We start from the raw sequence: 15061 nt of genomic DNA on the forward strand, positions 1-15061 counted from the left end.
GCTGAAAGAAATTAAAGACACAAATACATGGAAAGACATCCTGTGCTCATGGATTAGGAGACCTAACATCGTAAAGACGTCCTTACTACCCAGCAGGGTCTACAGAGTCAATGCGACCCCTATCAAAATCCCAATGGCATTTTTGGCAGAAATAGAAAAATCTACCCTAAATAGCCAAATCGAATCCAAATAGCCAAAACAATCTTGAAAAGAAAAAGAACAAAGCTGGAGGTCTCACACTTCCTGATTTCAAAACTTGCTACAAAGCTACAGTAATCAAAACAGCATGGTACTGGCCTAAGGTCAGACATATAGACCAATGGAATAGAATAGAGAGCCCAGAAATAAGCCCTCCCATATATGGTCAAATGATTTTCGACAGGGTGCCAAGACCATTCAAGACTTTTCAACAAATGATGCCGGGAAAACTGGATGCATGCAAAAGAATGAAGTTGGACTCTTACCTTAAACCATACACAAAAATTAACTCAAAAAGGATCAAAGACCTAAACGTAAGACCTAAAACTTTAGAACTCTTAGAAGAAAACATAGGGGAAAAGCTTCATGACTTTGGATCTCGCATTGATTTCTTGGCTATGACACCAAAAGCAAGCAACAAAAGTAAAGATAGATAAACTGGACTACATTGAAATTAAAAACTGTGCATCCAAGAACACAATTAAAAGGGTGAAAGCAATCTATGGAATGGAAGAAAATATTTGCAAATCATATACCTGAAAAAGGGTTAACATGAAGACTATATAAAGAACTCCTATAACTCATGAAAAAAAACCCAAATAACCTGATTAAAAATGGGCAAAGAACTGGAATAGACATTTCTCCAACGGAGACATACAAATGGGCAAGAATTATCTAAAGAAATGATGAATATCACTGCACTGCTGGGAATGTCAAATGGTGCAGCTGATATGAAAAATAGCATGGAAGCTCCTCAAAAGATGAAAAATAGAATGAGTGTATGATCCAGCAAGTCCACTTCCGGGTATAGACCCAAAAGAATTGAAAGAAGGAGCTGGAAGAGATATTTGTACTCTCAAGTTCACAGCAGCACTATTCACAACAGCCAAAAGGTGGAAGCAGCCCAGGTGTCCATCAACAGATGATGGATAAGCAAAACGTGGTCCATCCATACAGTGGAATATTATGCTGCCTTAAAAGGGAAGGAAGTTCTCACACACGGTATAACCTGGATGAACCTTGAGGACATTGTGCTAAGTGAAATGTGTCACAAAAAGACAACTTTTGTATGATTCCCCTTACATGAAGTGCCTAGAGTAGTCAAGCTCATAGAAACAGAAAATAGAATGGTGGTTCCCCGGGGCTCGGGGGGACGGGGAATGGGAGCCGTTTAAGGGCGCAGAGTTTCAGTTTTGCAAGATGAAAAAGTTCTGGAGATTGATGGCACAACATGGTGAACACACTTAGCACGACTGATCTGTACGCTTAAAAATGGTCGAGATGGTAACTTTGGTTGTGTGTCTTTTACTGCAATTTAAAAAATGGCTAAGATGAAGTGACTTACCCAGCATCAAGATGCTGGCACTTGGCAGTGTCAGAATTTGAACCCAAGTCTAATTCCAAAATCAGTACCCTGGCCTCCTACCCTCTGCTTTTCAGAGGAGAGAGTGATTTATTCAGGGGTGGAACTGAGTATAGAAAATGAATGCATGTTTTAAAAGTCTCCTGCCTTTTAAAAATATATATTGAGTCCATAAAACACTGAGACTTCAACAAATCCACTAAGAGACACCTGCTCCCACGCTACCGTGCTTTGAGGCAGGCTCCCTAAGAGGCTGATTTAGTTACCAGGCTGCCGCCAGGGTTCTAATCATATTTGGAACTTTCCTTCAATAGGGAGCTGGTTCTCAGCCTTGCATCCCCTTGAATGTGGATCACAACCCCGGGGGCCCAGCCTTCCTTAGCCTCCCTCCCTGCCCCTCCTCCAGGCGTCTGGCCTTTGCTTCTCCCATCCACTCCCGGTGGCTACGCCCCTGCACCTCCCCCAGCCTGGGTCCCTGCTCAAGCTCCCCAGCTCCTTCGAGTCCGTTTCTGCCCCTGAGGCTTCCCGCCACCCTCACACTTCTGTCCTCAAGTCCAGTGCAGTCCAGCCGTGTGCTGCTCCCTTCGGGCCCCCCGCCACCAGGTCCCTGTCTTTGGCCTTCCCTTCTACCTCGTTAACAGCCTCCTAGGGCCTCACTCCCACCCCCTGCTGGGCGTCCTCCACAAGCTTCTCCTGATCCTCTCCCACCCGCCCGTCTCCACCGCGCCCTCGGCCCCAGCGGGCTGGCCTGTGCGGCTGTGTCAGCGGGCTGGTCGGCGACTTGCCTCTGGTTTCTGGTTGGGTTTGGCCAATGGGAGATTAGAGATTGGAACAGCGGGGAGAGAGACCTGTGGGGTCACACAGCTCCCCGCAGGCAGCTCTCCTGTCAGAGGACTCTGCCCAGCCCTCCAGGTCTCTGGGTTCCAGGACATGTCCTGCCCCTCACCCCTCAGGTCTGGGATGGGAACAGCGCCTCACTCTGATCAGCTCTGGGAACCACACCATCCTTCGTGGTTCCTCGCCCTCTGTGGGAGTCCCTTCATGACACTCGCCTCTGTCACCCCACCCCAGCGAATGTGCCCTCTGCTCCATGCCAGGACCTGGACTTTCCAGGCATGGAGGAACTCTCAGATAGGGCCTTCGGTCCCCTTCCATCAGCCACCAAGGTGCTCAGCGTGGTCTTGCCTTTATCTCACCCTCATCTGGTCCTGGCTCATCAATGATCTCCTCTTTTGTATCTTCAGTCTCACCCAGATTCTGGTAACTTCCATCTAACCTGCGAATGTGCTCACTATCGCCACCCCCACCCCCCCCCCCCCACCATTCTTTCACTGTCAAACTGCTAAGAGCGCTCCTTTCCTACTGAGTCCTAAACCCACTCCACTGTCCTCGGTGGCCTCCTCGGGGCTCTCTGCCTCCCTGTGTCATTGGACACTGCTGTCAGAGGGAGGCATGTGGCCTGGTGGTTCAGGAGTTAGAGGGGCAGGATGGTGTGCTGGTTATTAGACTGGCTTTCGAGGTGGGTGGCCGGGGCTCAAAGTCCAGCTCTCCCACTTGCTAGCTGGGTGACCTTGGGCAATGAACTATTCTCTTGGTGCCTCAGTTTCCTCATCTGTAAATGGGGCCAACAACAGAACAGCCTTGCCAGTTACTGGTTAGCTCAGAATTGAGATGACACATACGAAAGCACTTAGAACTTTGGCACGTATAACAAGTGTCAGAACTTCCAGGATTAGAAGCAAGAGGCCGGGCTCTGGAGCTAGGAAGCCTTGAGTTCAAGTCCCACCCCGGCCACTTTCCAGCTGTGCAGCCTGGGCCAAGTCTCTTTGCTTCTCTGAGGTGGCTTCTTGTACTGCAAAGATGAGTTTGATCAGCTGCACTTCACAGGACTGACAAAAGGCACTACGTGGAGAAATGTTCAAGGTGGTAGGGTAATGGTTTTTAAACGAACTGGTGTGCGTGTGTGTGTTTAATCTGTTTCTTTTTACCTTTTGGGTGTTGGCCATCCCATCCCCCATGTCCACCCCGCATGACCTCTGGCAAGGGATGTCATGCAGAAATAGTAAATGTGGGGATATGAGGAAACAGCCGGGCTCTGTGAGACAGTGGATCTAGAGCAGGAGGAAAGAGGAGGCCTCTCGCTCCTCTGTCGGCTGCATCCTTCCTGCCCCGTCTCCGGGGACAGCCCCGAGGAGGGGCGGGTTCACGAAGTTGGGCTGCCTGGGAGTCGCTCCCAGCCCCTTGAGCCTCTCTGTGTGATCCGAGGCAGGCACTTAGTCAGTCTGTGCCTCAGCTTCCTCATCTGTAAAATGGGGGAGAGGTCAGCCCCTGTCTCGCAAGGATTAAATGAGCTAATACGCACAGAAGTGCAGAGGACAGGGCCTGGCACACAGCAGGCGCACAGCAGGCCCTCAGTGGCTGTCGGCTCTTGCTGGTGTGACTCCCCCGGCCTGGCCACGGCGCTGCCACCCTCCTGCCTCCCCGAGTGCTTCGTGGTCTCCGAGCCGGCTCCTATCCCTTCCCCTGCCCTCAGGTGCCTCACTCCCCAGCATTCTAGGGTTGTCTCCATCTCCTCTCATTCTGTCCACAGGCGGGGGCTGCTGGGCCACCCCCTCAGTTCTCAGACGTGTCCCTCCAACCCCCAGTTCGGGGAGGCCCCACACTGCCTCCCGCCCCCGGACGCTGACGTGCTCCCTTCACCTCACGTCCTGCAATCCCGCCTCCCCCCTCCCTGGAACCCCTGAGCAATGACATTCTCAACCTCCCAGCTCATCAGCCAGCTTTCCCCACTGCTCCTGGTATGCACTCTACTGATTCCTCTGAAAAGCTCTAAGGCCAGTCCCACACCACCACCCCCTGCCCACGGCAAGAGCCCAGGCGAGAGACAGTATTGACTGTGGTGGGCGGAATTTCTCCCCAGATTGTCCACACCCCGATCCCTGGAGCCTGTGACTATGCTCCATGACACGGCAAAAGGGACTGTGCAGACGTAAAGGTTACCAATCAGTGATCCTAAATTAGGGAGATTATCCCGGATTATCCAGGTGAGAACAATCTAATCCCATGAGCCCTTAAAAGCAGAGAACTTTCTCTGGCTGGAGTTGGAGAGATGAGTCAGAGGGGAGGGGAGGCAGACAGATTCGAAGCATGAGAAGGACTCGACCCACTGCTGCTGCTTTAAGATGAAGGGGACCCTGAGCCGCAGACTGTGGGCGGCCTCTGGATGCTGAGACTGACCTCCACCTGACAGCCAGCAAGGTACCGGGGCCCTGAGTCCATGACGGCTCAGGCAAGAGTCTGCCAGTTGACCGCCTGATGGACCGGGAAGCAGATTCTTCCCAGGGGCTCCGCAGGAGAGGCTGGGTCCACCAACATCTTGATTTTGGCCTCCTGAGACCCGGGGCAGAGGAACCAGCTGAGTCCACCCCGACCCCAGACCTGCAGAACCGTAAGATAATAATTCGTGCTGCTTTAAGCAGAAAACAAATACAACAGCCAAAATGTACTACAATGTTTACCACCCGCCAGGCCCTGTTCTAAGCCGTCCACAGTGATTCAGTCTCCTAACCCAGCCCCTGCAGCCATCCGCGGCACAGACGCAGACAGCGCCACCGAGCTCACCGGGGCAGGGCCAGGCCGGGGCTGTCCTCACGCCCTCGACTGCTCTGTTCCAGGGCCGCTCCTGCTGTTCCCCCACCCAGATAACAAAGATCATCAGTTCTTGCCCAGCTTCAAAGCCTTTTCAGAGGGAGTTTCCATCTTCAAACAAGTTCGATGCCAAACGCGCAGCCAGGCTTATGTTTTACACGTTGCCACCAACACGCTTTTTAGCTCCTTTCTCCCAGGTCAAGTTACTCCCCCAAGTCCCCAGGCTCCTCTTTAGAGAGGAGCTCCAGGTTGGTCTACTCTGAGGCACTCCCGACCCCAGACAGGCCTCCCTGGGGGGTCTCCACCTCAGTGCCAACCCCCTCTTCCATGGAAAGCACTGGGTCCCCTTTCCTCTTTACTCAGATCCCCCCAGAGGGCGCACCTGAGCCCGCTGTGTGAATGCGGGTCAGCAGAGTCTCCATTCTAGTGTCACTGACCAGCCACAGGTAGGATCCCACACAACGCAATTTCCCAACTTAGTCAACTACCTTATTATCCTGTTAAGTCATAAGGAATTCAGATATTTAGATTTCAGATGTTCCCAAAGCTAAATTTACACCCAAAGAATGAAGCTTCGGAGCCAGCCCCAATGGTTGCAGTTTGGCACTTTCACTGCTTCCACAGCCTGGGTTCGGTTCCTGGGCGCAGAACCACACCACCCGTCTATCAGTAGCCATGCTGTGGTGGTGGCTCACAGAGAAGAAGTAGAAGGACTCACAAATAGGATATACAACCATGCACTGGGGCTTTGGGGAGGGGAAAAAAAAAACCCGAAAACTGGCAACAGATGTTAGCTCAGGGCGAATCTTTCCCTGCAAAAAAAGAACGAAGCTTCTTTCTCTAGAAGCTTTGAGTCAGACAGCCCAGAGTCTGAAATCCAGCCCCACCTCCTGTGACTAGCTATGTGACTTTGGACAAGTTACTTAACCTTTCTGATGCTCATTTCCACATCTTAAAATGAGGGTAATGATGATAGTAGTTCCTACCCCAAAGGAGTTGTTTTGAGGACATAACTCTGTAAATACATACACAGAACACACATAGAATATATGTAAAACCATGAGAGATATCGTTAGTAGTCTGTAAATGTATGCTGTGGCTGTTTGTATTATTTGTGCTATTCAAAAGATTGTGATCTTCCAATCATATCCATTAGAATGGCTACTATAAAAAAAAAACAGGAGATGACAAGTGTTGGTGAGGAGGTGGAGAAAGTGGAACCCTTGTACACTGTAGGTGGGGGTGTAAATTGGTGCAGCCACTATGGAAAACAGCATGATACTTCCTCAAAAAATTTAAAATAATTATCATAGGATCCAGGAAGTCCACTTTTGGGTGTGTATCCAAAGGGACTGAAAGCAGGGGCTTGAAAAGATATTTTACACCCATGTTCACGGCATTATTTGCAATACCAAAAGGTGGAAACAACCCAAGTGCCCATCAACAGATGACGGATACAAAATGCAGGAATACACACAATGGAATATTATTCAGCCTTAAAAAGGAAGGAATTTCTGACATATGTTACAACGTGGACGAACCTTGAAGACACTATGCTAAGTGAAATACGTGCCACAAAAGGACAAATACTGTACGATTCCACTGATATGAGGCATCCAGAGCAGTCAGATTCATAGAGACGGAAAGTGGAATGGTGGCCGCTAGGGGCTGGGGGAGGCGAATGGCGAGCTGTTGTTTATTGGGTACGGGGTTTCAGTTTTGCAAGATGCAAAGAGCTCTGAGATGGATGGGGAAGACGGTGCCACAACCATGTGAATGTATTTAATGCCACTGAACTGTACACTTAAAAATGGTTAAGATGGTAAATTTTATGCTATGTGTATTTTGCCACAATAAAAAAATGAGAAAAATGAGATTACAATGTAGCCCTCTTCTCTGACCTTGTTCCTTGGAAGCCCTCCACCTGCTGGAGGGAAGGCAGGCCCATCAATTGCTGTGGTGGGAAATGACCAATGAAATCAGCCCCAAGTTCCAGCTGCCGGTTCTCAAGAAGGGGAGAAAAAAGTCCCCTGAGGACTGATGAGACCAGATGGGTGAATCCCCAGAGAGAACAGCGCTGGGGGAGGAGCCGGGGTGAGTGAGGGAGCACAGCACAGGCAAGAAGGAGAGCCAGCGAGCACAGGTAGACGAGCCGGCAGGTGCATCCCCACCCCCCCACCCCCACCCCTCCACTCCGCCCCAGCCTGTTTCTTTCTGTGGATTTCCCTACAGAGACTGAGCAGGGGCAAGAATCCTTACCCAGGCCAGGTCCACCTGTCACCTTACCTCTCAAAAAGTAGGGGTTCACTCATAATAAGAGAAACGTGAATTAAAATGGTATGGGGACCATATTTCACCTCTTCCTTCAGGAAAGATCCCTTGGGGCAACGGCACACTATGCTGGGAGGGGGTGGGAAACAGGCGTCAACCGCTGGCGGGACACCACATCTGTGACCCTCTCGTGGGCAATGTGGCAACGCCCATCAGAGTTACAGATGTACGTGCCCTGTGACACAGCAGACATACCCATGCGTGCATGAAATGATGTAAATAACAGGATGCTCATGGCAGCCTGGTTTAATAATAACAAACAAGATTATGGTGTAGGCTCCCATGGTTCTTTTCTAAGAGGCAGCCCAGAAGCGGCAGGTGCCAGGCAAAGGGACAGGAGTCACATGGCTGTACGGTTCTGCTGTGTTCGTTAGGCCAGCCTTCTTCCATGACCCTCAAATCCCATATGAGGAGAGACTGACACAAGACAGACAGATTGTTCCACCAATGAGAAGAGAGCAGATGGCAGGACGCCATCCACTGAGGGTGCAGGCGCAGGGACGAGCATCTCATCACTCTCTTTTCTGTCCTTGGTTTTTCTCCCCCATCGCTACCCTCCCAGTCACAGCACTGCACTGACTTGGGCTGTCCTACAGCTCAGTCTTCAAGGGGGTCCTGAAACCCCCGCAGTGTGGGACCCAGTGACTTCTGGGTCAGCCAGTCCTCCACTGTTGAACCGTCGCTTCTCTCTTCCTCAAAACAAAGTTTATTGAAACGGTATACACATGCGCATGCAAGTGCGCACACACACACATGTACGCATACACACGTACGCATGCACGCACACACACACCGCCAAACAGGAGCTCCCACAACATTAGAAGGGAAGAAGCACCAGTGATCAAGAAGGGAGAGGGAGGGGGCACTGATGGAGGGGTTCTCAAAGTGTGGTCCTAGAACCATCTTCACAGGACCCCACCCCCCCTACCTGAACCTCGGGAGCATATAAATGTGAGGATTCCTGGGCCCTCCCCCAAACCCACGGGGTCAGAATGTCTCAGGTTCATGTTTAACAAGCTCTCTTATACATATGAAAAATTCAGCAACCATTGGCTTGCAATTCTGGAAGAACTGAGCCCCGTTCTCAGCAGAGGTTTTTTTTTTTTTTTTTAGATTGGCACCTGAGCCAACATCTGTTGCCAATTTTCTTTTATTTTCTTCTTCTTCTTCTCCCCAAAGCCCCCCAGGACATAGTTGTATATTCTAGTTGTTGGTGCCTCTGGTTGTGCTACGTGGGATGCCGCCTCAGCACGGCCTGATGAGGGGTGCCACGTCTGCACCCAGGATCCGAACCAGCGAAACCCTGGGCCGCTGAAGTGGAGAGCGCGGAGTTAACCACTTGGCCACGGGGCCGGCCCCCCCTCAGCGGAGTTTAAATGACAGCCACATCCCTCTCCAAAAATTATAGTTCGCAAGCCACATCAAATCACACAAAGTATAATTCACAAGGTTTAGCTCTGGAATGAGCAAGGCCGAGGCTTCCGAGCCGTGTAAGCCGGGAGAGGGGAGATTCTGAACAGAGCTCCTGACTGCTAGTCTGACACGGCAGCCAGGACAGTCATTTCAAAAGGCAAGTCTCCCCCTTGCTTAAAATCCTTCAGTACCTTCTTCCCATTAGTCTTCAGACAAAACTCAAAATCCTTATGGTGGCTTGAAGGAGGCCTATTGCCTCTTAGTCCTCCTTCTTCCCACACTTACTTCTGGACACACTGGTTTTCTCTCAGTCACTTGGGCTCACAATATGCTCCTCCACCCCAGGGCCTTTGCACGTGCCGTTCCCTTCTCCCCTTCTCTAGTTGAATCCTTCCTGTTCTCCCTATTCCTTTCCTTTCCTTTAGAGCTCCAGTGTTGGAATGGAACTATACACGCCATTGTGGGATGCTTTGGCTTATGTATCTCTCTCCTAGCAGCTACCTGATTGCAGGGACTGTATCTCATTCTGCCATTGCTGTATCTCCAGGCTTGCCTCAGGGCTGAGGATCCAGGTAAATGTGTGTGGAATGAATGAGTGATAGCAACAGTAAAACCTAGGCTGGCGAAAAGAGGCTTCCTTTTGCCATTAGGGGACCAAACACCTTACAGGATATAGAAAAAAAGTCTGGAGGGCAAAACCCTGCAAATATCATTATTGATTTTCCCTGAGCCAAATGATTACAAGTGACTTTTCTTTTCTTCTTTATATTTTGCTTTCTCCCAGTTTTTTAAAACAATAAGCATGTAACTACCTTCCATTATCGGAAACAATAAATGATGTCGAAACATTTCAATATCGACAATGAAAACAACATGTCAGCCTTGCAAATGAGCAGGAATCTTTAGAAGCGTGACTGTCTATTCTTGAGGATTCACCTGCTAGATGGAACCTCCGGGTAATTTCAAGGATGGCTTTTTATTAATACAGTTTTCTGAACTTTATTTAGTGGAATGACTTCTAGTAGCACAAATAACATAAACTATAAATTGACAGTTGAATTATTCCTCAGGGTGGTCCACAGCTGATCAAGGATGACTCTTCGGATCAGAAAGGCCCCCTGAGGTCAGCAGAGGGACCATTCCACCTCGTCTTGTTTTGTAAAACTGGAAAATGTTGGCATGTCTGCAGGTTTCAATTCTTCAAAATGGACCTGTGTCCTCACACCCTATTTTAAAACGAATCTTCTCTCCCAGATTCATTTACGCTTCAGGAAGAGAATTTGTTTAAGAGAAGATAGAAGCATCCATCAAAACTCTATTCACAAAATATCTGACAATTCATGTATCATCTGTTCTCTAGGGAGCCAGGAGAAGCTCGTACTTCTGGAAATGTAGCTGATTCCTTCATAAATCAATGCGACTGCTGCTGGCAGTGGTGACTGACTTCTTAAACTCAGTCCCAGGAGCAGTAAACAGTCAATTACTTTCATACAATGAACGCGACTCACTCTCTGTCTATATAACAACTGTCCTCATTAGTCCCTTTTCCAAACAGCTTGTTAACATGAGCAGCTCCTCATCGCAACCCTGTGCCCCTCTGAGGGTTCTTCTCAGTCGCCATTTCACCAGGCCGTAAGAACGATCACGGCGTCATTTACTTCGCACCACAGCCAGCCAAGTGCATTTCTCACTTAACCCTCACAAACACCCTGCGAGGGAAGTGGTTTATGGATGGGGACAATGGGCTCAGAGTGATGAAAGAATTCCCTTGAAGTCACACAGCCAGAAAGTGGCCCAATGAGATTTAACCCAGGTCTGTCTGTCTCCAAAGCCCGTGCTTTGAAAAGTTACTCTAGTTTCTCACAGTGTGGAGGTTCCTCAAAAAACTAAAAACAGAACTACCCACGACCCCGCCATCCCACTCCTGGGTATCTATCCAAACAGCTTGAAATCAACAATCCAAAGTAACATATGCACCTCTGTGTTCATTGCAGCACTATTCACAATAGCCAAGACATGGAGGCAACCCAAGTGCCCACTGACTGATGACTGGGTGAAGATGTGGAATACTATTCAGCCATAAAAAACACAAATTCATCCCACTTGCAACAACATGGATGGACCTGGAGGGAATTATGCTAAGGGAAATAAGCCAGACTGAGAAAGACAAACACCAGATGATTTCACTCGTATGTGGAATATGAACAAACACATGGACAAAGTAAACAGTTCAGTGGTTACCAGGGGAAGGGGACTGAGGGGTGGGCACAAGGAGTGAAGGGGAGCACCTATGTGGCGACAGACAAGAAATAAGATACAACTGAAATTTCACAATGATGTAAACTATTATGAACTTGAATTAAAAAAAAAACAACCCAGCTCCCAATGCCTCCCACCCCCAGTCTGTTCTGCAGCCCCTCCTGGTGCCCAGCAAGGCCCTCAGTGCTGCCCTCTTGCATCTTATCTGCAAGAAGGAAAAGCTCTTTCAGGAAGGGGCGAGCACTCTGTCCCCCTAGCCCAGCAGGTGCAGCAGGTGATCACTTACGAGAGACAGTGGCACCTCACATACCAGTTTACAAAGCGTGTCCTCAGCTTTCTGACCCTTGCTACAAACCTTAGGGGTAGACAGTCCATTTGACAGCTTGTAAGAAGCCCCCAGGGAGGGACTTGTCCCATGTCACATGGTGAACGGCTGCACACGCTGGTCCCAGAACACGGATCTCCTGGGACCCAGCCCAACAGGGGTGGAGCGTGTGTCAGCATATTTTGGGGGAAAAAATTACTATAGCTTTCTAATATCACGGTCAGGTTCAAAACCAACATCTCTGTCTCTACTTTGACCAGACAGAAAAGAAAACTACCTAAAATCTATCTCTGGTTATGATATAGAAGAAACTACAATATTTTCTTTTTGTTTTCTTTCCCCCACTTCGTGATTGAATAGATTTTCTGTGTCCTTGTAGGGAGACCATGTTATGGATGAGAATCTCAAGGGGAGGTCCATTGGGTTATTTTTAAATCTGTTGCGTTTATGATAAACACTCTCAGAAAACTAGGAATAAAGGGGGAATTTCTTAACTTGATAAGAACATCTACAAAAAACCCACAGTTAACATCACACTTAATGGTGAAAGACTAACTCCTTTCCCCCTATGATCAGGAACAAGCAAATACAAAGATTCATATTGCTCCCACCACTCTTATCCAACAGGGTACTGGCAATCCTAGCCATTGCAATAAAGCGAGAACAGGAAATTAAAGGCATTCAGATCAGAAAAGGAGAAATAAAACTGTTCCTATTTACTGATGACATGATTGTTTATGTATAAAATACCAAGAAATCTACCAAAAATCTAGAAAGTTCAGTTATGGTTGTAAGATACCATATAGGCAGACAAAAATCAATTGTATTTCTATATACTGTCAATGAACATGTCGCCACAGAAATCAAAAATATAATACCATTTACAATCACTCAAAAAAAAAGAGAGAGACAAAACTTAAGTGTAAATCTAACAAAACATGCACAAGACCTATACGCTGAAAACTGTGGAACACTCATGAAAGAAACCGAAGACCACCTGAGAAAACGGAGAAATACACCATGTCCACGGATGGAAGACAACATGGTAACGACATAAATGCTTCTCACACTGATAGACAGGTTTAAACACAATTCCTATCAAAATTCCAGCAAGATACTTTGGATATACAGACAGACTTATACTAAAATTAACATGGAATGGCAAAAGAACTAAAAAGGTTAAAAAGACACATTTTTTTAAAGGAAGAATAAAGCGGGAGAAATCACTACAGCATTGAAGACTTAAACAGCTACAGAAACAAAGCCTGTCATTTCAGCAGAGAGACAGACACACAGATCAGTGAAACATGACGGGGACTCAGGAATGGTCCCTACGCGAGCATGGCCAGACGATTTTTGATAAAGTTGCAAAAACAATTCAATGGAGAACAGCCAGTCTTTTCAACAAATGGTTCTGGAGTGACTGGATATCCACATGCAATAAAGATGAACCTAAACCTCCCATCATATACGAAAATAGACTCGAAACGATTCATAGATTTAAACATAAAGTTAAAACTTTTAGGAAACGTAAGAGAAAATACTCGGGATCAAGACTTGGCAATGTGTTCTCAGACATGACACTAAAAGTGTGATCTCTAAAATAAAAACATGATAAACTGGGCTTTATCAAAACCTAAAACTTTTGTCTGTGAAATACTCTGTTAAGAGAATGAAAAGATAAGCTACGGACAGGAGAAAATATTTGCAAACCATATATCTGACAAAGGACTCGTATCTAAAATATATAAAGAACTTGTGAAACTCAATAGTTAAAAAACCCAAATAATCCAGTTAGAAATGGGCGAAAGACATGAAGACATATTTCACCAAAGAGGATGTGCTGAAGGCAGATAAGTCCAGGAAAAGACGTTCAACATCACTAGCCACTCAGGAAACGCAAATTAAGACCATGATGAGACATCACTACACACTTAAAACAGCCAAAATAAAACACAGCGATAATACTAATTGCTGGTAAGGATGCAGAGAAACTGTGTCTCATACATCACTGGTGAGAACATAAAATGGTACAGCCACTCGGGATAAGTTGGTTTAGAAATCAAATGTATGCTTACCATAGGATCCAGCAATCACACTCCTGACCATTTATCTGAGAAATAAAAATGTATGTTCGCACAAAAACCTGGACATGAATGTTTATCTGCAACAGCCCCAAACTGGAAACAATAACAATGTCCTTCAGTACATGAATGGTTAAATATATGGTGGTACATCTGTACCACGGAATATTACTCAGCAATGAAAAGGAACAGGCTGACAACTTGAATGGATCTCAAGGGCATCATGTCGAGTGAAAAAAAAACAATCTCAAAAGGTCACATAACGTATGACTCCACTTATATAACATTCCCCAAATGATAAAAATGATAGAAACGGAGAAGAGATTAGTGGTTGTCTGGTTTAGGGAGGGTGGTGCGAGGAGGTATCGTGAATATAAAGTTAAACCCCAGGGAGGTCTCTGATGACGGAATAGTTCTCTGTCTTCATGGCTGCACACGAGTCCACTCGTGACAAAACGGCATAGAACCATACGCACACTTTGTACCATTCTCTTTCTCTATTTTTGGAACTTCTGATGACTATAATTATTTCAAAATAAAAAGTTAAAAAAAAATCTGTTGAGTGAGGTCTGAGGCCTGGCTTTCACAGTTATGGAGAGATTCCACTGCATTTCTCTTTCTGCTTCAATATTTTAACCCCCTTCAGTTTTGAACAGGCTCAAAGCCACTGTTTCTCTTATTCCTTTCTTTCTTCCAACTTTCTTGGCTGTCAGTGCGCTGAGGCTCTGGACAAACCACAGCTAATCCAGAGAGTGAAATGAGATGGGAGAACGCTGCTTACCCTGACTCACGGGCTGGGAGACCGCTGGGCCGGCAGCAGTCTCCAGAAGCTCAGGAAAGGGCGAGAGGCCCCAGCCGAGCACTTCTGGTGGCCTGGCTGTCAGGCCCAGAGCAGGGGAAGGCGCAGCTCTAAGCCCACCTTCCAAACCGCCCCATCAGGCTGCCAGGGAGGGGACGATGGGCAGGACGTCCGCAGACCCGGTCAGCAAGGACAGAGGGCGCATGGCACTTCGCATCATGCTCATTTTCACTAAGTATGCCAGGGAAACCCAGGACGTTCGGCACGTGGGTTACTGGTGGCACATCAAGGAAAGATGCGGCTGTACAGTATTAAGAGATTTGCGTCCACTGGCCAGTGAGGATGTCCGGCCGGGGTGAGGGGGGGACTGGGCAGGAAGAGTTCTTACCTCTAACACAAGGTCTGAGTCCTCATGTGTGCCAATAGTAGTACTTTTATTCAGGACAAAAAAGCCTTCTGCGCTCTTTAGATAGGCTTTCATACTCTCTGCTTTCCCTATATGAGGTTTGCAGAAAAAACTTCGTTAGAAAAATGGAGTCCTTTAATCATTCAACAACATCACATTTAGAATGAATGAAACACGTGGTGAGGTCCAAAGGAGAAACCAGCAGGAGGAGGGGGAGATGGACTGAAGGATGATG

General features: G+C 47.6%; 1 protein-coding gene across 18 annotated transcripts in view; it reads right to left on the bottom strand.

Moving 5' to 3' along the window:
• FHAD1 (forkhead associated phosphopeptide binding domain 1) overlaps positions 1 to 15061 on the bottom strand; it is a 130622-nt gene that overhangs the window by 112036 nt on the left and 3525 nt on the right. For all 18 annotated transcript variants that reach the window (XR_011535370.1, XR_011535361.1, XR_011535367.1 and 15 more), the window contains exon 2: positions 14809 to 14915. Coding sequence is in view for 12 of the 18 variants with exons in the window: in XM_070602507.1 (XP_070458608.1) it covers positions 14809 to 14901 (93 nt within the window). In the remaining 6 variants the exon portion in view is untranslated. The remainder of the gene's footprint in view (positions 1 to 14808; positions 14916 to 15061) is intronic.

This window comes from Equus przewalskii, chromosome 2 (assembly GCF_037783145.1).
Source record: "Equus przewalskii isolate Varuska chromosome 2, EquPr2, whole genome shotgun sequence".
Classification (NCBI taxonomy): domain Eukaryota; kingdom Metazoa; phylum Chordata; class Mammalia; order Perissodactyla; family Equidae; genus Equus; species Equus przewalskii.